Source organism: Micromys minutus (genome assembly GCF_963924665.1).
Source record: "Micromys minutus genome assembly, chromosome: 19".
In the NCBI taxonomy this organism is placed as follows: Eukaryota; Metazoa; Chordata; class Mammalia; order Rodentia; family Muridae; genus Micromys; species Micromys minutus.
This window is the reverse complement of record NC_137954.1, coordinates 2,656,413-2,678,850: the sequence shown is the minus strand read 5'-3', so window position 1 is coordinate 2,678,850 and position 22,438 is coordinate 2,656,413. Positions and strand designations below refer to the sequence as shown.

The 22,438-nt window shown below is 44.9% G+C and overlaps 1 protein-coding gene across 3 annotated transcripts in view; it reads right to left on the bottom strand.

Annotated features, from left to right (window-relative positions):
- The window catches only part of MYO1B (myosin IB), a 155,424-nt gene that overhangs the window by 56,737 nt on the left and 76,249 nt on the right, over window positions 1–22,438 (bottom strand). For all 3 annotated transcript variants that reach the window (XM_080933416.1, XM_080933417.1, XM_080933418.1), the window contains exons 5-7: window positions 15,140–15,244; window positions 10,841–10,887; window positions 4,917–4,980 (exon numbers count right to left, since the gene is read on the bottom strand). In XM_080933416.1, coding sequence (XP_080789542.1) covers window positions 4,917–4,980; window positions 10,841–10,887; window positions 15,140–15,244 — 216 coding nt within the window. The remainder of the gene's footprint in view (window positions 1–4,916; window positions 4,981–10,840; window positions 10,888–15,139; window positions 15,245–22,438) is intronic.

The window sequence follows — 22,438 nt, the reverse complement described above, 5'->3', positions numbered from 1 at the left end:
AAAACCCTTGAGGTTTATACCACATTTTTTCATAGTCTAATTGCTTCCAAGAACCACGGTTTTAAGAAGGTGCTTGGGAGTATTAAAAGAAAGAAGGAGGGGAGGGGGGAGCAGGAAGAGGAGGAAGAAGTGGAGAAGGAGAAAAAGGAGGAGGGAAAGACGAGCAAGAGGAGGAAAGGGAGAAAAAGGAGGGAGGAGGAGGAAGAGGCGGGAGGAAGAGGAAGAAAAGCAAGAGGGAAAAAGGAAAAGAAAAGGAGGGGGAGGAAGAAGGGGAAGAAGAGAAAGAATGGGAGGGTGAAAGAAGAGAAGAGAAAGAAGAGGAAGAGGAGGAGGAGGAGGAACAGTAACAACAACCACCACCACCTGCTTTCTCAAAGAAGAACCTGGTTTCAGAACAGTAGGGCTCAAAAACCTCACACACAAGCACTTGACTAGTAAGTGACCAACTAGCCTTCACCAACTGGAGCAATGCTGCTCCAAGTGGGTGGAGCATCTGCATGAGCTTCTGTGTTTGCTTTATCTTCTCTACTAAAGAAAGCTTTGGTCACCTCCCGCGTTAGTCACACCTCCTTCCTCACAGCACCGCATCTGTACGTTCAAGTGACTTCCGGAATTTCAGGTTTCTGGCTTATCTCTTTCAGAAAGGGTGGAGCTGGGTTTCCGGCCTCTGATAAACACTTTCCAGGTATTCGACTGTCTGGAAGGTCCTTGCACCTCTCCGAGGGTGATAGTTTTAGCCAGTGACAATTTGTGCTTTCACTAGTGGTTGCCGGGAAAGGAAGCGATATATATATCTTCTACAAAACAGCAAAGTCTGTCTTCTCTTCCAGGCTGCAAGAAGTTACTGGACATGGTCTGGAAACAGCACCAGGGGACTCACCCAATGCTTTGCAGGCACGGGGGCCAGCCCAGCAGCTCCTGTGACCACCATGATTCAGCCCTGTCCACAAGGGGTGAAACTTCCTGTCTTCTCTAAAGCCAAGGGTACTCTTAAATACCAGGGTGTTCCCACCTCACAATTTTCTTGTGGGAACAAATAACCAAGTAACAAAGTAACCAAGTTGGAACAAAGTAACCAAGGCCATATGAAATTCATTCACACAGACATATTCATCTTAATGGAAAAGAAGTGTTTAGTATTTATTCTCCATGGATACGGTACGAATCTTCTGATTCTGTTTAAAACCTGAACTTGAGTTTCAAATCCAAAATGATTTTCTCATACTTCTAAGGAAGCAACCTCTCATTATCTTCCTAGACTGGTCAAGAACAGTATTGACTAAGTCACTCCAGAATGTTCATCAGCGGGTTATGTGATGGAAGGAGGAACCCAATGCTACCACCAAGGTAATAGCTGGGGTTAGTAATATGAGAACCAGGGTTAATGTGCCTTACAAAAAGGAAGTACTGGAGATGTATGGATAGCTTGTCATGTTAAAATTAATTGTTCCTAAACTCAAGTCACCCCCTTTCCTAGACAGCTCTCAGCTGCCACACACTGTAGGAAGTCTCCTTGGTGGCCTGGTAGGGGTCACAAACATGTGCTTCTGGTTCTGCATGCTGCATGCAGATTTTATTAGATATAAAATCATCTAATCTAAACTGCAGTATCCTACCCAATTTCATTTCACATTCGAACTTTCCCTTCAGGGCACTTTCCCTCACAGTGACACATTCTCACTAATATGTGTGATCAAAATGAATAGCACACAAAGTACATAGTAGGGCAAACCAAACTGGAAAGTTAAGTCGTGTAAGAACTGCGAAAGGCCTAGGGAAAAGAACCACAGAACGCACCTAATTCACCTCTGTTATTTCAAAGACAAGGGGATGCTAGAGCCCTGTCTGTGAAAAAAAACGACATTTTTGTTTTAAGACTTAGCCACTTGGGGGCCGGGAGGGAGCTCAGCTGATAAAGTGCCTGCCACACAGGCAGGACAACACACGTTCAGATCCCAAGGACTCATGTAAAGACCCTGGATCTAGGGCATGCACCCACCATACCCTGGGGAGAGAGAGAGATACAAGAACTTTGGCACATGCTAGCCTGTGGTCAAGCCAGATCTATGAGCTCCAGGTTCAAGGAGATTTCATCTCAAAAAATAAGGTGGAGAGTGGAAAAAGATACTGACCTCTGACCTCCAAACACTCATACTGACACTGACCTCTGACCTTCATATACTCATGGGCAGCCATAAATATATACACGTGTTCTCACTCTTGCCCTCTCCTTCCTTCCCCCAACACACTCCACAAATTTGACCGCGAAGTATGTTCAAATTACTTAAAACACCAATTTCTGCTCAGCTGACCCTAGGACTGATCAGGAAGAGCTCACGAACAGCTTGGGGCTCGAGGGGTTGAGGCTAACCATCTTTAGCCAGATCATGGCTCACTTCCCCCATTTTATATCTTAGATCCAGCAACAAATTTCACTTGAAAGGGAGTGCTGGTGATGGAGGGACGGCTCAGTGGTTAGGAGTACTCACTGCTTGTCTGGAGGATCCAAGATAGTTTCCCGGAACCCACATTCACCAGCTCACAACAACCTGTAACTCGGCTCTAAGGAATCCCTGGTCTCTGGCATGTCCTAGAGATGCTCTCCCTCTGCCCCAGCCAGCAGTTTCCATTCATTCTCCTGGCCCTCTCTCCCGTCTCTCCCCACACCTCCATCCTTAATTTACATCATTTAAATTTTTTAGATATCTGCACTGTAACAAACCACTGAAGGTATCCTGAATGCAGTGTCCTGAACACCTAAACAGCCGTCATTTCCTTACCTAGTCTACATGTATATTTATTTTCATTCTAACAATTCCTGCAGCACTCTGGGGTGAGCCTGGAGGTCTGATCCTACAAACAACCAGAACACTCAAGAGGATAAATAGCAAGACAATGGCTGAGGGCACATAAACACCTGCATTGTAATTAATTTCCAAACAAATGACATTTAACATTAAAAAAAAAAAAATCAAAAAAGGAGAAGCATCGGGGTGGTTGGAGTTGTGGCTCCCTGGCTCCAAGGCAAGGAAGGCCCACAACAGCCAGTCTAGAGGCTCGCTCCTGACAGTCTGCGAGGCTGGGCTGGGAGCCATAGAGCATCCCTTAGGCAGCCTTTACCCAGCCCTGCTGATCTTGTTCCAGCCGCCCTCAGAAGGAGCTAAGGACTCGACGTTCTACTACTGCACTTCATCATCGAGACATCGGAGGCAAAGGTTCCTTTAAAAAGCTATTAATTTAGCTGGGCGGGGATGGCACACCTTCAATTCCAGCGTTTGGGAAGCAGAGGCAGATGGATCTCTGTTGAGTGTGAGGCCAGCCTGGTCTACAGAGTGAGTTCCGGGACAACCAGGGCTACACAGAGAAACCCTGTGTCAGACAGACAGACAAACAGACAGACCACCACCACAAAGAACAACAACTCAATTATATTTTAGGACTAGGGTAAAGCCCAGCATGCTTGTCCAATGTGTGTGAGGCCCTGGGTTCAATCTTAACAAAATTAATTCATAAATTCCTCATATTTTATTTTTAATCACAGTATACATTTTTGTTAGGGAAAAATCACCCTTGGAGGATTTTTTTTTTCACATTAGATTAGCTTAAAGACCTGTGAGATATAAATACAACAAAAGACTTTAGTAGATTTCTAAACAATTTCTCAAAGGTAATAATAAATTAATTCTTAACAACAATTTAGCCAAGTGATAAATGGGTTTTGAGGCCTGTTTGGGTGAAAAAGTTAAGATTCTCTCTCAACAGATGGCCGAGAAAAATGGGTGAGAGAGGAAATGGGGAGGGGAATGGGGGAGTAGGTTTAGGATGGAGGTGTGGGGAGAGACGGGAGAGAGGGCCAGGAGAATGAATGGAAACTGCTGGCTGGGGCAGAGGGAGAGCATCTCTAGGACATGCCAGAGACCAGGGATGGGGGAGGCTCCCAGGAATCAATGGTGACTTTAGCTGAGACTCCAAGCAGTGGGCCTATGAAACCTGAAGTGGACACTTCCTGCAGCCAGGCAGGACCTCCGGTGGAGGGATAAAGACACCAACCCACCCACAAAACTTTCCAACCCCAAATCTGTCCTGTCAACAAGAAATGCAGGGGCAAAAATGGAGGAGAGACGGGGAATGGCCAGCCAATCACTGGCCCGACTTTAGGCCCACACCATGGGCATGCACCAATCCCTGACACTATTACTAATACTCTGTTATGCCTGCAGACCAGAGCCTAGCATGACTGTCCCCCGAGAGGCTCCAGTCATCAGCCGACTAAAGCAGATGCAGAGGCCACAGCCGAGCATTGAGCCAAGCTCCCAGACGGAGGGACTCCATAGGAAGACCAACAGCATCAACAGACATGGACTGTTAGGGTCTTCCAGAGACTGAACCACCAACCTAAGAGCACACACGGGCTGGGCCTCCCCTGCCCCACGGCCACACATATGTAGCAGATGTACAGCTCAGTTTTCATGTAGGTCCCCCAACAACTGGAGCGGGCGCTGTACCTAAGTCTACTGCCTGCCTGTGAACCTGCAGAGACGTGGTTATATCAGGGTTGGGGGATACCCAGGGGGAACCTCCACCCTCTCAGAAACAGGTAGGGAGGGGGGAGGGGCAGCAATCAGTAAAGTGAACAAGTAAATTAATGAAAAGAAAAAACACATTTCTCAGAAAACTAAAACCAAGACAGACATATATATATATACATAATGCTTGTATACATGTGTATACACATATATATCTTACATTATATTATAAAGCAATCTAGAATGCAACGAATGGCTAAAACTTTTTAGAAAAGTAAACCGACCTCTCCTCATCTCTTCAAGACACAGTGTTTACGTTTTTCCACCATTTTAAAATGCTTGTTTTATTTTTCTCAACTAGCTTATAAAGAGTTACGTAAAAATACTTACAGTTACTTATCACTCCTCCCAGCGGATCGCCTTTAAAATCAAACTCAATATCCATGTATTTGCCCTGTCAAAGAAAGACTCTGTAAGTTCATCTCATAACCCCGAGCACTTTTGGGAAACAGCATGCTGACTCATTTTTAGTCCTTTGTTTCAATGTAATAAGAAAGGTAAGTCAGGTAAGCATGACCTAAAGCCCTGTGCCTCCGTAAATAATTCACACTGTACCCGAGACCGAGAGCCAGTGTAGCTCTGGCTGATTTGAGAACAGATGGAGGCTGACACTCATGCACACGGACAGACACACACACACACGGGGGGACGAGGGTGTGATTTTTTTTTTTTTAAACTTTAGACCTTTCTCAAATCAAGACTAAAAACAAGAGTAATAGTCTTGGCAGAGAAACTGATTGGAAAGATAGGTTATTTCATTTCATAGGTGAATGTGTTTCCAGCCATACAAACTCTGTATCAGGCAGTAAGAAAACCTTGACACTCCATATTCCCATCTATTCTAACCAACACACAATGATGTGATGTCACAAGCTCAGAATCAAAGACTACATATTCTTTTTTGTGGCTTTTGACCTACATAGTACAGCAACATAGAGCCCAGGTTCACATTACACTTTTTAGACAGTGTCTTAAGTTGGCTGGAGTTTACATGTGAAAGTCACGGTCAGTCTCCAACGCATGGCCTAAGAGTGACATGAACATCAGAATGACCATGACAGCTGCTCCATGTTCGGAAATGAGTATGCTGACTTAATTAGTAATAACTTGCTTTGTTTCACACCCCACCTTAACCATAGTCAAATAGACACTTTGTATATACTTTTCCCTAAGAGTTACATTGCTTTTAAGAATATGAGAGGAAGGGTGAAAAAATATGAGCACATGGTACTCAGTCCACAAGGAAATTTGTGACTTTTTTTTTTAATTAGCTTTCGGAAGTTCCCTCACATCTCCTCTTCCACTGTCAGCTATTTTTTTCAAAGCTTCACGTGCATCAAGCAAATGTCTCCAAATCATTTCTTCTAGACAGAGAATAAACACCAGACACCATGTCGGCTGTCAGCCCGGTAAAGTGGACACTGTGGTGGAGAGACAAGCTGGCCAGAATTCATGGATACACACGGTTGTGCACGGTGGGAGGGTGGGAGAGGAAGTGAGTTCACAGTGAAAGCAGTGTCTGGGAACAGAAGGAGCAGGTACAAAGACCAGCTCCCGTTATGACAGTTGAGGGGGAGGCTTCAGCCTGGAGAACAGACTCAGAGCATCGTGACCTTCTGACATGCTCCTGAAGTCTCCTAAACAAGGAGGCATGATCGGATTTGCCACTTTACAAGATCACCTGATTAGTGTGCACTGGACTAGAAAGGAGCAGATGCACCGGTATCAGGGAACCAGGGTATCGGGTGGCGGCACTGATTAGGAGAGAGATGCTGACAGCTTCTGGTAGAAGCAGCAACGGAGAGCTAGCCAGAGCCGCAGAGACAGGCTATGGCTTGTCAGAGAGGGCCTCCGGAATACCCGGGACACAGGAAGCAAAGCAGCTAGAGATTTGGAAAGAAAACCCTAAAAGGGGTATGCTAGGGACTGGCCTCCAAGAAGGAGCTAACTTCCACAGGCGTCCCTGCGCACAGGAGGCAGCTGGATCCAGGGCGCAGGTGGAGGGGTTGAGTGAGGCAAGGGTTAGAAATCTTCCGAGGTGGCAGGTGTTGAGTGTAAAACGTTCCCCACCGCCTGATGTTTGAACATTTGGTTCCAGCTGGTGACGCTGTTTGGGAAGGCCGTGGAACCTTTGGGACATGGGACCCAACGGAAGGACAGATGGCATAGTGTAAGGGATCATCATGGATGCTTCTCCTTAAACCATGAGCCAAGATAAATCCTTCCTAAGTTGGCTTTGTAAGGTATTTGAACACCATGCTTTCTCTCCTAATGACACCAGCATTTCTCTCCTAATCAGTGCAGCCACCCGATACCCTGGTCCCCTGATACCGGTGCATCTGCTCCTTTCTAGTCCAGTGCACACTAATCAGGTGATCTTGTAAAGTGGCAAATCCAATCATGCCTCCTTATTTAGGAGACTCCAGGAGCAATGGCTGAGAAACCACTGCAGGTATATGTAGGTGGGGCACACACAGGCCAGGCACAAGGTGTAGGACGGATTCAGTTTGAGGGCCTCGTGACTTCTCTGAAGAAGTGATGAGATCAGAGACACTGCATCGAGAAAGCCGAGCACGGTGAACTGTTGGGCAGCTGTGAGAACGTCCTCACTGAAGCTCTAAGGCCTCACATCCTCACAGCTCATCCAAAGCTGGCTCGGACGATGTCACTCGTCTACTTGGAAATGACCTGTAGCTTTCTGTACCTTGCAAACAATACGCACAGACTCTAAACTATAAACTCCACATGCCCATGGTCTTAAAACCCCTTCCACAACACTCTTAGGTCCAGTGACAAATTATGGTAAATTGAGGCCCAGGCTTATGGTGCCCATCCAGTCTTTTTTATTCTCCAGAGGGTTTCTGAGTTCCTTTAACACACTCTTCCACCCTAGAATCTTCACTAAAAGTTCATAACACGTCATCCGTAGCTTTCTGAAAAACCTCAAAGCATATGTACCAAATCATCACTATTTTTAGATATGCCCAGCTTTCCTAATCATTCTATATAAACTTCTTAAAGAAAAGCATTCACTGATTAAGTGATTTATAAGTGTCTGTGGTGGTACCATGAACTCTTCTAACTATTAAGAATCTGGAAAAAAAATTAAAAAAAAAAAAAAAAAAAAGAAGAAGAAGAAGAATCTGAAAGGTACACAATGGAGTCAGAGTACCCGTTCCCATGGCACCTATTAGTATCTCAAGTCAATGATAATAAAAATGAGGTAATCTGATAACAGCTATTCTAAAGAGAAAATCAAAATGAAGTCAGAGTATATAAAAAATATTCCAAAGGTATCATTTGAAGGGAGAGATAAATAATTCAACATACCACCAGCATGTGCAGGTCTAGAGAGCACCCAGCATGTGCAGGTCTACAGAGCACCCAGCATGTGCAGGTCTACAGAGCACCCAGCATGTGCAGGTCTAGAGAGCACCCAGCATGTGCAGGTCTACAGAGCACCCAGCATGTGCAGGTCTACAGAGCACCCAGCATGTGAAGGTCTAGAGAACACCCAGCATATGCAGGTCTACAGAGCACCCAGCATGTGCAGGTCTAGAGAGCACCCAGCATGTGCAGGTCTAGAGAGCACCCAGCATGTGCAGGTCTACAGAGCACCCAGCATGTGCAGGTCTACAGAGCACCCAGCATGTGCAGGTCTAGAGAGCACCCAGCATGTGCAGGCCTACAGAGCACCCAGCATGTGCAGGTCTACAGAGCACCCAGCATGTGCAGGTCTACAGAGCACCCAGCATGTGCAGGTCTACAGAGCACCCAGCATGTGCAGGTCTACAGAGCACCCAGCATGTGCAGGTCTAGAGAGCACCCAGCATGTGCAGGTCTAGAGAGCACCCAGCATGTGCAGGTCTAGAGAGCACCCAGCATGTGCAGGCCTACAGAGCACCCAGCATGTGCAGGTCTACAGAGCACCCAGCATGTGCAGGTCTATAGTGTTCTCCACATACAGAAGGAGACAGCTGCAAACGCTTGGGGCTAAGAAGCACTTGGGATGCCTGAGGGCCACAAAGGAGTGTGAAGCTGAGGCAGACTGAGGGGGGCTAAAAGCAGAGATGGCATTTCGGCAAGACTGGCCCTGGAAGCTGCCGAAGGAGCTTGCACTGGAAAAAGCAAAGGGGCCCTACAGAGGCTTGCTGGAGCCTGTTTGCAAAGATCACTCCAGCTACCAGAAAGAAAGGCCATGGGCCACACGGGAGGTGTAAGGAAACCTATACTTACAGTGAAACACAGAAACAAATCTATACATTTTATTTTCTTTCCTGGTTCTTAGAGACAGGGTTTCTCTGTAGCTTTGGCTGTCCTGAAACTCACTCTGCAGACGAGGCTGGCCTCGAACTCAGAGATCCACCTGCCTGTCTCCCAGGTGCTGGGATTAAAAGTGTGTACCCCTGCTGAGCTAAAATTCTTATTGGATGGTAGGCAGCACATGCCTTTAGTACCACCACTTGAGAGGCAGAGGCAGGAGTATCTCTGTGAGTTCAAGACCAGACAGTCCCCGAACAGCCAGGGCTACAAAGAGAAACCCTGTCTCAAATCTTAATGAATGTGAGGTTGGACAAAACCACTTTCTAACAGTGCAGGCACTCCCCTCTCCCCTCCAGTGCCCAGCTAGCTCACCTGTCTGCACACAGCAGGCGTTCCATGCACGGCTTAAGCAATAATATCAGGGCATATGGGAGACACAGGGGCATATCCTTGAATGTGCTGGTTACAAGTGTCAGCTATGGACAATGTGTCTTAACTACAGAATAACAGATTTCTTAGTCAAGTGATCATCAGTCTAGGCTAACCGACCCGAACACAGTCAAGGGCACTGTCAACCAGTATCACAGCTATGCACAAAGTAGCACAGAGCAAATTATAAGATTATCACACGTATTTGGGTGTGTTATTAATCAAGTCATAGACCACAGAGCAGAGAAATTACTAGAAGCTAGGCATGAAATGACTTAGCCTCTAATCAAGTGTTAATCTCAAATCCTAATACTCACATTATAAGAGGATTTTGCTAAAGCTGTTTAATGAGATACGTCACCTACAAGCCAGTCACTGGATCTTCAATTGCTCTATAGTGACCTTTTAAATAATAGTTTTCTGCCTTTGTATTACCATGGCCACATGTACTTGTAAATATCTTTAAAAGTGCATGTATACACAATTTGCAAAAATATTAGATTAAATGCTTTATCATATAAAGAAGCACAATCAGTGGAATTACTTCACTTCAAATTCTACTGATCTACAAGATTAGCCATGTTACCACACAAGCTTTCAGTCTGACCCGATGGGAGAATTCACAGCCTTGGGCAGAGACAGACACTTTCTCTTTAAGCTTTGGACATCCTACGTACGAAGGCCAAGAGGAATCTGAGGTGGGGGCAGGGAGAATCTCTGGTAGGGAAATGTCAGAAATGACCAAGTCCCTTCATGGGAGTCACACCAAATCATAGAGACATATGTCCCACCCACTCAGGATGCTGAGACAATAGAAATGAGAGAGTTTGAGGCCTACCTGAGCTATAATGTGAGTTCAAGTCCAGCCTGAGGAACTTAAAAAAACAACAAAAAACCAAAATCCCCTGTGCCCAAAAGAATGGGGGGGGGGTGGTACTACAAGGTATAACTTGGCAGGCACAAAGTCTCCGGTACTGGGAAAAGCAAAAACACGAGTAGTATTTGTATCTTTGTGAAGATCAGGGGTCTGAGTGAGCTGGAGAGGACCAAACAGTAGCCAGGGCCAGACTCAGTCAGTACTGAGTTCCTGAAGACCCTTGCACCTACTCGGTCTGGTGATTTTATGGCCAACACGTTTTAAAATACATCCCATCCTCCCCGAGGCCATCAAATAAGAGACAAAGGTGACAGGGCACGTAAGTACCGCTCACTTGATCCTTTTTACTGAATTTCTAAGTCTTAATGGTAACTTCTAAATACCAAACTCTAGATGAGTAGGAAGTTATTATAAATAACCTTCTTTAAACGCCTGTAATTCTTTGATTGAAGATGAGGAGAAAGGATGATAAAAATACCTTGCCACCCCCCCCCAAAAAAAACCTCAGCAAACGGAACAAAAAAGAACCCCAAAGAACTCTTACAGAACCTACCATGGTCTCGACTGGGGGTGGCTGCTGTCTGACTTTAAAGATGTGTGTATTAAGAAACATTAAACATCTGCTTGTTTAAACACACATGGACTAAATATTAGTGTTAGCACTTAAGCTTCTACAAATACTTACGAATCTAGAGGAGTTGTCATTCCTTACAGTCTTGGCATTTCCAAAAGCTAGTGAGAAAGAAACAGATGATGCATCGTTAAAGCTGATAGAAAAAAAATAATGAAACTGAGCAGACACAGAAAGCAACTGCAGCACTGGACAGGAATAGCCCTGGCAAACACAGCTTGCAGTGGTGGCATTTCTACACACAGTTTCCATGCAAACATGTCTTCCAGAAGTTTTTAATAACTTTCTTAAGCTTCCCCCAGTGATTAGAAATACACGGAAAATGAGCAAGTGACAATCTTAAATCTGGGCCTTGTTACTCTAAATTTAATCTTGCCTCAGTCGACACTGTCTAACTCCTTTGGACAGAAATCTAGTGGGCAGTAAGCAGGTGCCTAGTCCTCTGCCAAAACACCCAGCAGGGTTACTTCAGAAATCACTTTCTGTTACAGGTTTGATGCACGTGGGTGAGGAGTATAGATTGCAGGAGGCATGTGAAACCGAAAACTGTGTAATTTTGAAATAAAGCTATTTATGTGAGTGTGATTACATAACTACAGTACAGTAAGAACTACACCAAAAGTCGGAAGAATGAGTCATTTAAAATAAGATTAAAAACAATACATTCTTTGTTAGCGCATGCCCAACAGCAGACCTATATGAAACTTTCTAGAACATAAAGGAAACTAAAGTGACCCAAAATGTACAGCCCAAGTCTGTTTTGATCTTCGTTGCTTCAAGAAGACCACCAACCTGCCCTGGGACTTTCTTTGAAAACGAGGGCCCGTGAGAACCCCGGGGTGGTTCTGCCCCAGGCACAGACTGATCTGTTTAACACCGTGACAGCACAGTTAGAGGCAAATGAACTGTTTCACCAAGCCAGTGCGAACCGCTCACAAGCCAAGCTGCAGTGATGGAAACAGAACAGAGCAGTGTGCGTACAAGCCACAGCCCCGGCTGAGCATCCCAAACCCTGCAGGGAACCCAGTCACATAAGGCTCTTGTACAAGGAAGGGTACCTCAGCCTGGTGCACCCTGGAAGTCACAAAACTCTGCATTTACACCAGTACCCCCCCACCCAACCCAAACTATTTGGCGACTAGAAGTCACAGTTGAGACTAGCAGCACCATCCCTGAAGACGTAGCTAAATGAAACGAACCTTTGGAATAGGAGGACTTCTGAAGCCTCCACGGTTAGGCATGGGCGGGAATTGGGGTGATAAGAAAGTGTCATGAGCACAGGACCCTGAAAAGCCACCTAGTCTGAGAGCAGGACCTGGAGAGAAGGAGGTATCCCTAGGGGACACCAACCTTGACCACTTAGCGGCCAAACCCAGTGTGTAATGTTTCTTGTTAAATCAATGTTTTATGTCTTTTAAAAGCCATTTGCTTGTTTGTTCATTATTTATTGGAGATGGGCGTGTGGAAGTCAAAGGAGAACTTAAAAGAGTTGGTTCTCTCCCACCACATGGGCCCTGGGGACTGAACTCAGAAAATCAGGCTTCGTGGCAAGTACTTCTATCCACTGAGCCAGCTCACTGGACCCATATCCACCTTTACTTACAAACTCGGAATTGGCTGGGTGTGGTGGTGCAAGCATTTAATCCCAACACTCGAAGATCTGTGTGAGCTGAAGGCCAGCCTGCTCTACATAGTAAGTTCTAGGCTAGCCAGACCTTATTTCAACAAACAAACAAACAAACAAACATCACACAATTGGCTCAAGACAAAATTTACAAAGTCAACAGAGAAGGTTCCTTATATTAGAGATGCTTGAGCCAAGTATGGTTTGATGATAAGTTCCTGACACCAAACTCTTACATCAAAGGAGGACATTGAGGACCTGTTTACACTGGGAGAGGAAGCACTGGACACAGTCACCAGAGGACACACGCTGAGCAAGAGGAGGTCCTCACAAATCCACTGCCACCCAAAAGTGGGCCAGGAACACGACCTTGATGACAGCAGACACTTGACCTGGTTCCCGTTCAACTGTGACATTTCCTATGCTTTTATGGGCTAGTCCTTTCTGCCATGTTTGAAAGGTAGGCCTGCCAAGTCAACTGATTAGTACAGGACCAAAGCCCAGCTGACGATGCTGACACAGAGATCAAGGTCCTGCGGCCTGACAGTCAGGGGGAAGTGAAGGACTGCCCCAGAACCCGGTTCAGAGCCCCATCTACAAGCCATAAACCATCTTTGCCTCAAACAAGTCTGAACTGCATGTTACCAAACACAGCCCTAAACACGCAAGTCTTTTGCCGTGAACCTGGGAATCTGAAACAAGTGCTCCATCACAGCACACCCAAGGCAGTTCCAGGGTTGTTGGGTTGTTTTTGCTTTTGTCTTTAAATAAAGTTCGTTGTTCTGAACGCTCTTTTACAGTAGCAGCTCCAGTTACAAAGCAAAGCGTTCCCATAAAAGATAACACACACCCACGGTGAACATTTCTTCCATTTCCTGCACCGCAGCCTCATTTCAAATGCCACCAAATAAAAAGATCCTAGTCAAAAATGCAAGCTGCAGCATTCCACTACGTCGTGTCTTTCGACCACAGCATTCCTAAAATAAGCCTGAGTGGAGATCCAGCTCGTGTACAGCACATAACCGAAAAGTAAAGGGCAGGAAGCAAAAGGCCAAGTCTCAGATTAATAAAAGGGAGAGATGCCCCTTCTTAAAGGCTCTGCCAGCTAGGGCACTAAATGGAGCAGAGATGAAAACATAATAGCTTATGGGGCCCCAGGCCTCTCCCGTTGCCAGTCGGGCACCTCAGTGGGCATGGTGTTTTCTCTGAAGCACAGGGTTATGGTAAATGCTCAGAGTTACAGACTTCTCAGAGGGGAGGAAGGGCCCAGTCTCAGTAGAAAAGGCAACAGGGAGGAATTGTGACCCTCCACGTCAAGAGTTGCCTACCAACCCCGAGACAACTCTGCTTCCATTAGCCTCAGGTCTTGTCTTTCTGTGCTCGGAGCAGTGGGTTGAGCCAAACGATTCCTCTAGCCCAGATCCTAAAAGTGCTTTTGACTCCCTGGGGAACAGCTGCAAATGTTTAGATATTTTTTATCCTAACAGGTACAAGGGTGTAGCTGGCACCTGGCAAGCAGAGGACAGGTGTCACACTCATAACAGGTAGCCCAGCACAGCAGCTTCTAGGCTAAGAAATCCAACTGGTGCTCCAACTGTGTTAGTCACAACACTGACATGATTATACTATGAAGCAAATTTAACAGCCTCCCTCCAATAAGGAAAAGCTGGAATCACAAAATTAAAAAAAAATTAAAAAAAAAACTTACTCTTCTTTATTTTACATAATATATACACACATGCAGGCAAGCACTCACACACACATACACACACACACACACACACACACACACACACACACACACCATCTGTGCCTTGTGTCTGCAAAAGCCAGAAGTAACTCTGGAATCAGTTACTGACAGTTGTAAGGGGTCATTGTGTGCTAGGAACCAAACCCAGGTCCTCTGCCAGAGCAGCACGCATTCCTACCATCGATCCTCCAGGATCCCAATTTCATTTTTAACATAAGCATGGTTTATACTAAAGTAAATGTCATTCTCCATCTGGTGAAAGGATTCATCGCTAACCCATTCGTGATGACGGCCAGTGTTTTGCCTCTTCTCCCCACTTGTGTGTTAAAGCTCTAACCCTCCATGGGACAGAATCGAGAGGTAAGCCTTTGGGAGGCACTAAGTCTGAGTATGGAATGTGGAGCTTGGAGTGTGCAGTATGGAGAAGGGGCACCAGGGAGCTCACTTTCTGTTTTTGTTCCCAAGAAACACAGAAAGAAGAGATCTCATGAACATCAAGGTGGGAGAGGGGCCTCCAGATGAAACCTACCTTAGTAGGATTTTGTTCTTAGAGTCTCGCCTCCAAGAATATGAGCAAATTACCGGGAAGCTAATACCAGGACTTGGAAGAAATAGTGTTTGGACTTTCTTTAGTCCTTGATTTCCATGACAACAGACATAACTAGCCACAGGCATTACCATGAATGATAAAACATCAGTGCACCATCAACTGCAACAAAACAGTCGATTTCTTAAAAGCAAATCAAAGTACATTAAATAAAAACTGAATGGCAAAACTATTTTTAAATGGGAAAGTTCCTTTTCCAAGAGTAAGGTATTCTCTCTTTTAAGCACTGAAACAAAGCCTCACATGGATGGGGCTTAATTCCTCAATAGACTTTGGCCTGAACATCACCTCCCCTCCCCGAACACTGGGCAGCTGAAGTGAACGGGAAACAGTTTGCTTCTGAATCACAAGGACCAAACATGAAATCCTTACCTTCCAGGACAGGGTTGGACTGGAGAAGCTGCTCCTTGACCTGATTGACTTCTGCTCCTTTTCCACACACCGCAGCGACATAAGACATGACAAGCTTGCTAGCCTCTGTGGGGGGAAACAGATTCTTTGAATCATATTTGGAGAGAGAATTCACTAGCTGCCTTTGTCCAATCTTTATTTGGTGCTATTATCTATGGGCAGGAAGTCCTTCTCAGGTATGGGATGATGCACCTGCAAATGGGTAAACTGGAGCTACCTGGGTGTGGCTGTTTCTCATGAAAAGTTTGTTTTTTCCCCCATGATTTTTTTTTCACTTTACTTTTATTGGATATATTTTACTTTTTAAATGTTATCCACTTTCCCGGTTTCCCCTCCATTAGCCCCCTATCCCATCACCCCTCTCCCTGCTTCTATGAGGGTACTCCCTACCCTACCATTCCCTCTAGCCTTCCCACCCTGACATTCCCCTACACTGGGGCATCAGGCCTTAGCAGGATCAAGAACTTCTTTTCCCATCGATATCGAGCAAGGTCACCCTCAGTTACATATGCAGCTGGAGTCATGGGTCCATTCATGTGTACTCTTTGGATAGTGGTTTAGTCCCTGGAAGCTCTGGTTGGTTAGTATTGTGTGGTTGCAAACCCCTTCAACTCCTTCAATTCTTCTCTAACTCCTCCATTGGGGACCCTATTCAATGGTTGGCTATTCAACCACCTCTGTATTTGTCATGATCTGACAGAGCCTCTCAGGAGACAGCTATATCAGGCTCCTGTCGGCCTGTATTTCTTGGTATCAGTAATATTGTCTGGGTTTGGTGGCTGTATATGGGCTGGATCTCCAGGTGGGGCAGTCTCTGGATGGCCTTTGCTTCAGTCTCTGCTTCAAGCTTTGTCTCTGTATTTCCTCCTATGGGTATTTTTGTTCCCCCATCTAAGAAGGACTGAGGCATCTGTACTTTGGTCTTCTTCTTGAGCTTCATGTGGTCTATAGACTGTATCTTGGGTATTCTGAGCTTTTGAGCTAATATCCACTTCTCAGTGAGTACATACCGTGTGTGTGTGTGTGTGTGTGTGTGTGTGTGTGTGTGTGTGTGTGTGTGATGACTGGGTTACATCACTCGGGATGGTATTTTCTAGTTCCATCCATTTGCCTAAGAATTTCACGAAGCCATTGCTTTTAATAGCTGGGTAGTACTCCACTGGGAAAGCTTTATAGATTATAAACCATCTCCTCAGGGCTAACGATGATAAACAAGCTGAACAGAGGGGGGATGTGCATGTGGACAACTGAACAGTATTGTCAACTAACAGAAAGTAAGAAGTTCCAACAATCTGCACAGGTCATAAGGCTCTAGTGTCCTTTGGGAGCACTAGCATTTATGGCACGAGGAAAAAAACAAACCTGGGGAGTCTTAAGAACTATAGGTAGAGGGTGTGCTCTAGAGTTAAATCTCCATCCAGTTTCCTTTCTGAGTATTCAAATAGATCCATAAAAACTCTCTAGTAGTCTGTAATGATCCCCTGTTGCTACCTCCCTTTAACAACCATAAAAGTGCAATGATCCTTTTATCTTTGTGAGATCACATGAAATAGCCTTCATTCAAAGTCCTGTGTGTTTTAAATAGGAATGGCCCCATAGATTCATGTGTTTGAATGCTTGGCCCACAGGGACTAGCACTATTGGGAGCTAGGGCCTTGGAGGAGGAGTGTCACTATGGGGACAGGTTTTGAGGTCTCTTATGCTCAAGCTCCACCTAGTGTGGCACACCAACTCCTTCTGTGGCCTAAGGATCAGACGTAGACATCTTGGCTCCTCCAGCACCATGTCTTCCTGCTAGCTTTCCCACCACGTTTCCCACCATGATGATAATGGACTAAACCTCTGAAACTGTAAGCCAGCCCCAATTAATATTTTTTCTTTTATAAGAGTTGCTGAGGTCTCACTGTCTCTTCACAACAATGGAAACTCTAACTAAGCCAGTCCCCAAACACATATCCCACAATTCTCGGGAATTTGCTGTATAATTACTTCATTTCCCTTGAGTCTTTAGTGGGCAAGCTTCCCTCTACCCTTGATCTGAATGGGCACATCCTCTCTTTAGATATGACGGATGCTGACATCCACTCTGCTGGGTCTTGCAAGGGTCTCTAGAAATGGTGTTTACATCGACAGTCACCATCACACAACACACTTCCTGGCCCTTCTTCATCGTCTGTCTCCAGAGTACCATTCACTGCCCCTCCCCCTACGCACCATCACACTCATATATACTAGGGGTTGTCTCCTTTTTTTGAGATAAATTTCTGGTCCCTCTCTTTACAAAGCTAGAGAACTGAATCTATTTATAGCAAAATAACTCCTTTAGAGCAGAATATGCTTTAAATAAAATAAAATGGTACACTTTCTGTTAGTTAAAACTAAAATAAAATGCAAAAGGCCCATCTCTTTGTTTATTCCGAAAACTCTCAAACACTTGACACTCCACCATAATGGTTGCTCTGAAATCCTGTTTTGGTCCAGATGCAGCTGAAGAAGGGAAGCGGATGGGACAATAGCGGCCTCTTGGAGCCTATGCATGGTCCAGAAAGAGGCAGAATTGAGTCTGGAAACAGAGCTAGTGGAGTTACACCAGCACCTATTACAGTGCACATAAACTTACAGAACCTGCTGACAGGTAAACATAGCTTAACTCAATAAAAAGTAGGCACTTTTACTAGCTTTAAAATAGACTTGAACAATCCGAATAGTTTTTAAGTGTATTTCAAGGCTATAACTCAAGTTTTAACGACTTATTTCTAAGTTGGCAGAAACTATCCATGCTCACATTCTTAATTTCCTTCAGGAATTCTACTACACAACTTATTTTAATAATTTATGTCTAGAAACAGGAATTAAAGATAGTTTTTTTCCCAGGAGGCCAGGGAAAAGGGTTAGTGGGTAAAAGTGTTTGCTGCTCACACCCAACAGCCTTGGTTGAGATTCTCGTAGCCCATGCAGAAGTCACGGGGTGGAGGGTAAGGGTAACCCCTGGAGTTGTCATGTGACCACCAGGTAGACGGTGGTAACCTCTGGAGTTGTCATGTGACCGCCTGCCAAACCATGCCCTCACAAAAATGCCATGCTTTCAAATAAAGCCATACTGTCTAAAAAGAGATGACTCCTACTTTTTTTTTTTTTCCACTGACATATTATCTGATTTTAACACCAGTAGTTCACGAGACAGCTGTTACTTTTTAAAACAGCAGTACATGTATGGACAAGCTGCATGGCTGTGTTGTATGGACGGTCTCATGCCTCTCCATGTTGGGAACAGGACATTATGCTTGTCACACGAGGCATACATCTTCCTTCCCTTTATGCTCTAAAGTTTGAGTAAATTAGAATCTGCATTCAAATCTTTATGCACTTATAAAAACTAAATATAAAACTCCTATAAAAAGCAGTTACTACGGCTAAAGATAAGGAAGATTTGGATATCATCCTCCAGGGCTCAAAATCTAGCTTTTTAATTACTGACTGGTAAGGCTACAAATAGAGAGTCTTAATCTTGATAAAATGTAGCTGCACAGCTAAGAACCCACGAGGACCGTGTCATGCTCTCTAACCCAGGCGCATCCAAATGTACGTCTACATGACACTTGAACCCTCGGTTCTGTCAGCAGCTAGACAAAATACGATTTTTCAAGGCCAAAACCTCTTCTTCTAGAACACAGTAGAGCGTTCAAGGTTTAGCACATACACTGAATCACCAGCCAAGCTGGGCAGCCAGAACTATCGCACACATAAGGACCCACGTCACCTGGGGGTTAGACCCAGAGGTCGTGACGGGCAAGGCAGGCTCAAGACCTCAGTGAGGAGACAGCTGCTGAGTCCCTAGAGACTGATGGAACTGTAAAGCAGCAGCCGAATGACTTGGAATGTTTGCTTATGTCAGGATAGTGGTTTCAGGTGCAGAATCCACCCGTGTCCGGGAAGACATGCCGACCTGACGGCTCCCTCAAGTGCTGCCTCCTGAAGCTTGGAGAGTTTGCCAAGTAGGAACTGAACTCACAGGAATGAACTGCAAGTTCACGGCCAGAAACAGCTGGGCACTTTTAAAAGGCATGATGAATTTTTTATTTAGCACAGCAGTGATGAATTAAACAGCACCCCCAAAGCACTCAAAGAGTTCATGCCTCTCCCTAAAAGCCCATATTATATAACCCAGTAGCATAAGAGCATCTCCAGTGTTTACAAGTAATAACACCATCCTCTGCCAAGGGGTTTTTACGGCCCAGTTAAATTAATTACTTCATATAAAATAAGTCCTCTGACACTGCATGGCAGTTCCATCTAAACCACTACGTACAGATTCTAAATGAAAACACTTTATGTAATGTACATTTTAGAATCTTTGTTAATGACAATTCTATTCCATCTCATGGACCTACTAACTGCAAGTGTGCAGAACTAAACTTATTAAACCTGTGAATACAACGATGTGCTATTTCAAACGTAGTCTGGCTTCTCTCCTCCCTCAGAGTCAAGAGTAAAACCTCTCCCCAGAGTTCTCATAATACAATCCCTGTATTTCACTTCTATCATTTCATTCGCTTAACTCACTCCATGAAACAGAGACCTTTAAACACACACAAATCCTGGGCTTCATGGCACTTCAGAGTCTAGTAACAACTTAACGTCACAATCAAACTGGAGGTGGCTTTTCCACCACCAGTTCTGAAAATAAAGATACACAGAGAAAGATACAATGAACACCAAAACTTAAGTCTCCACAGGGACTGGGTGTAAGGAGATGCCATTAAGATCTGTGAGAAAGGAGGACTTAGCAGCTGAGTGGGTACAGATACCAGCTGCTCCGGAGTACAGCACCTCTCCACACCGCAAGGCTGATTAGTGAAGAGGCTCGGCTGAAGCACACCCCTCGGAAACAGGCCGGTTGCTTCCAGTAACCTCGGGCAATGTTAAAAGATGACCCAAGGACTAGCCCTGCAGAAAGCCAGCCAGCCTACTACCAGTTCATGCCAGGATGGGTGCTAATGTGAACTATCAGAGTCCACACGTACCCACATCCCCTTTGTTTCAGTAGTATCGAGTCAGCTCCAGCTGGTCAGCACAGCCCGCACCAGCTGTTTCTGTCCTGAGCTGTCCACAACCGCCCAAGCGTGTTGTTTTTCACTCACTTTCCCTTGGCGTGCTGTTGCCAAGCCTTTCACACTCACATCTCATTCCACAGGCCACACGCCCTCACCTTGAGAGGGCAACAGAGCTGAAACTGCTGGTTCCAGCTGCATCTCAGCCACTACTTTCACACACTGTCCTCCACAGCCCGGTAAAATCAATCAATAACTTATCAAGCAGGTTTATATGTTAAATTCTCAATCCACAATCCCTCCACACATTAAGCTTACAACCAGTTGACAAAGATATAAACTGCCCACCTAGATAAGATACATTGATCCATAGAAACCTTTAGAAATAATCGTATCTCCCTAAGACTGCTCAAAGATACACAGACAGAAATGGTTCATCTTCATCTTCCATCTCGAATCTCCTCTTTCTCCTCCTCTTCTGCCTTACCACATATTTTGCCCTCTTACCCCCACTCTCTACTGTCCAATCATGTATGGCCTTGACTTTAACCTACAGGTGACAGTGAAGGCCATGAAGCCAGTATGTCAGTGACTAAGCAGAAAACCACACACAGCGAAGGAGGAGCCCCCATGCAACCAGGCTCGATACTGATGGAATGAGGTGGCTTTTTTCTTCTGCTTTTCTTTTTCTTCTCAGAAAACGTGAGCACCAGTCTTCTGAATGAAGCAGTCACAAGCCTACCAAGAGGTGGAACCTGGCTTCTGGAATAAGTGGCAAAGTTAACAGTTCTGAGGAGGATGCCCTACATTGCTAGGACTAATTGGAAGACTGCTGACTTCTTAGAAATACGCTCAAAGGAGGTGAAAAAACTGGCCAGGACGGACTGAAGTGACCGCCACCCACTTCCAAATGACTCACTTAAAAATGAAGTGATATAGTCAGAATACCTTTTTAAAAAGGCTTTAGTCAGGCTGGAGAGATGGCTCAGCAGTTAAGGACACTGACTGCTCTTCCAGTCCTGAGTTCAAATCCCAGCAACCACATGGCTCACAACCATCTGTGATGGGATCTGATGCCCTCTTCCGCTGTGTCTGAAGATGGCTACAGTGAATTTATATATAGTAAATAAATCTAAAGGGGGGGGGGGAGTTAGTCACAAAGAAGATTAAATAAAGAATTCCTTCCAAGAGAAAACAGAAAGGAAGCTCTGAGAAATGAATGAGTGGACTTCCAGACATAATAAAAAAGATGAGATAAAGCCATGAGGTCCAGTGAGAGTTTAGACACCTGCTACAAGGGCTACCTCACCTCCAAATAAAGACAACAAGCAACTAAGCCAGCATACCAAATAAACACATATTGTGCTTTCAAAGCTAAAGAAATAAATAAGCAAGTGCATCAACATTAAACAGCTCTGTGTTGTTCACTACACAGGATGATTGCTTACACACCCTGAAGAGACAGGGTACTGAGGTGGCTTCTAGGCATTAACTTCACTTCATGTGAAAGAATAAGAAGAAAAAAGTAAAGAGTCAGTCATCCCCAACGGTGACTCTTTACGTTAATGTTCCCATAATCTGAACAGCCAAAAAACCATGTCTATAAAAGAGAATGGGGTAACCAAAGGGAACGAGAGACTCCTTAGAAAGCCTATGAACAGTGCACAGGAAATCACAGCTGGTGGCTTGGAGTAGAGGCTCCATGTGAACAAAAAGAAAGGAAGAACAACCTCATATGAAGTATTTTCCAGAGACAGACTGGTGGGAAAAGATGTGGTCCTGGATGTAAGGTACAGGAGAGGATGGTATAAAAACACGGAAACAACAAAGTTATGACTCAATACAGTCTAATTCACTGAAGTCAGAACAGTAAAGAGAAAAGAAAAATCAAATCTATTCTACATATGGTTAGTCTGACATGAATCCGAACCACTTGGGTATGCTCATCCCATAGAAATGGCATGCATTAGTTCAAAGATTAGATGGGCAATTTTAGGTGGAAGTACAGATGCAGAAAATATTAGAATAATTAGAGAACCTGGAACTACCTAAGAAGAGACTACACAGAGATAAAGATGTCCAACCCTAAGCAAATCAATCAATTTCTAGGCTAGACCTTATAAAGAACTAAAATAGCTACTTCTGGGCAATTTCCAGGAGAACTAGTATTTTTTTTTGTCAATTACTAAATACGGACATGAGGCTAGCT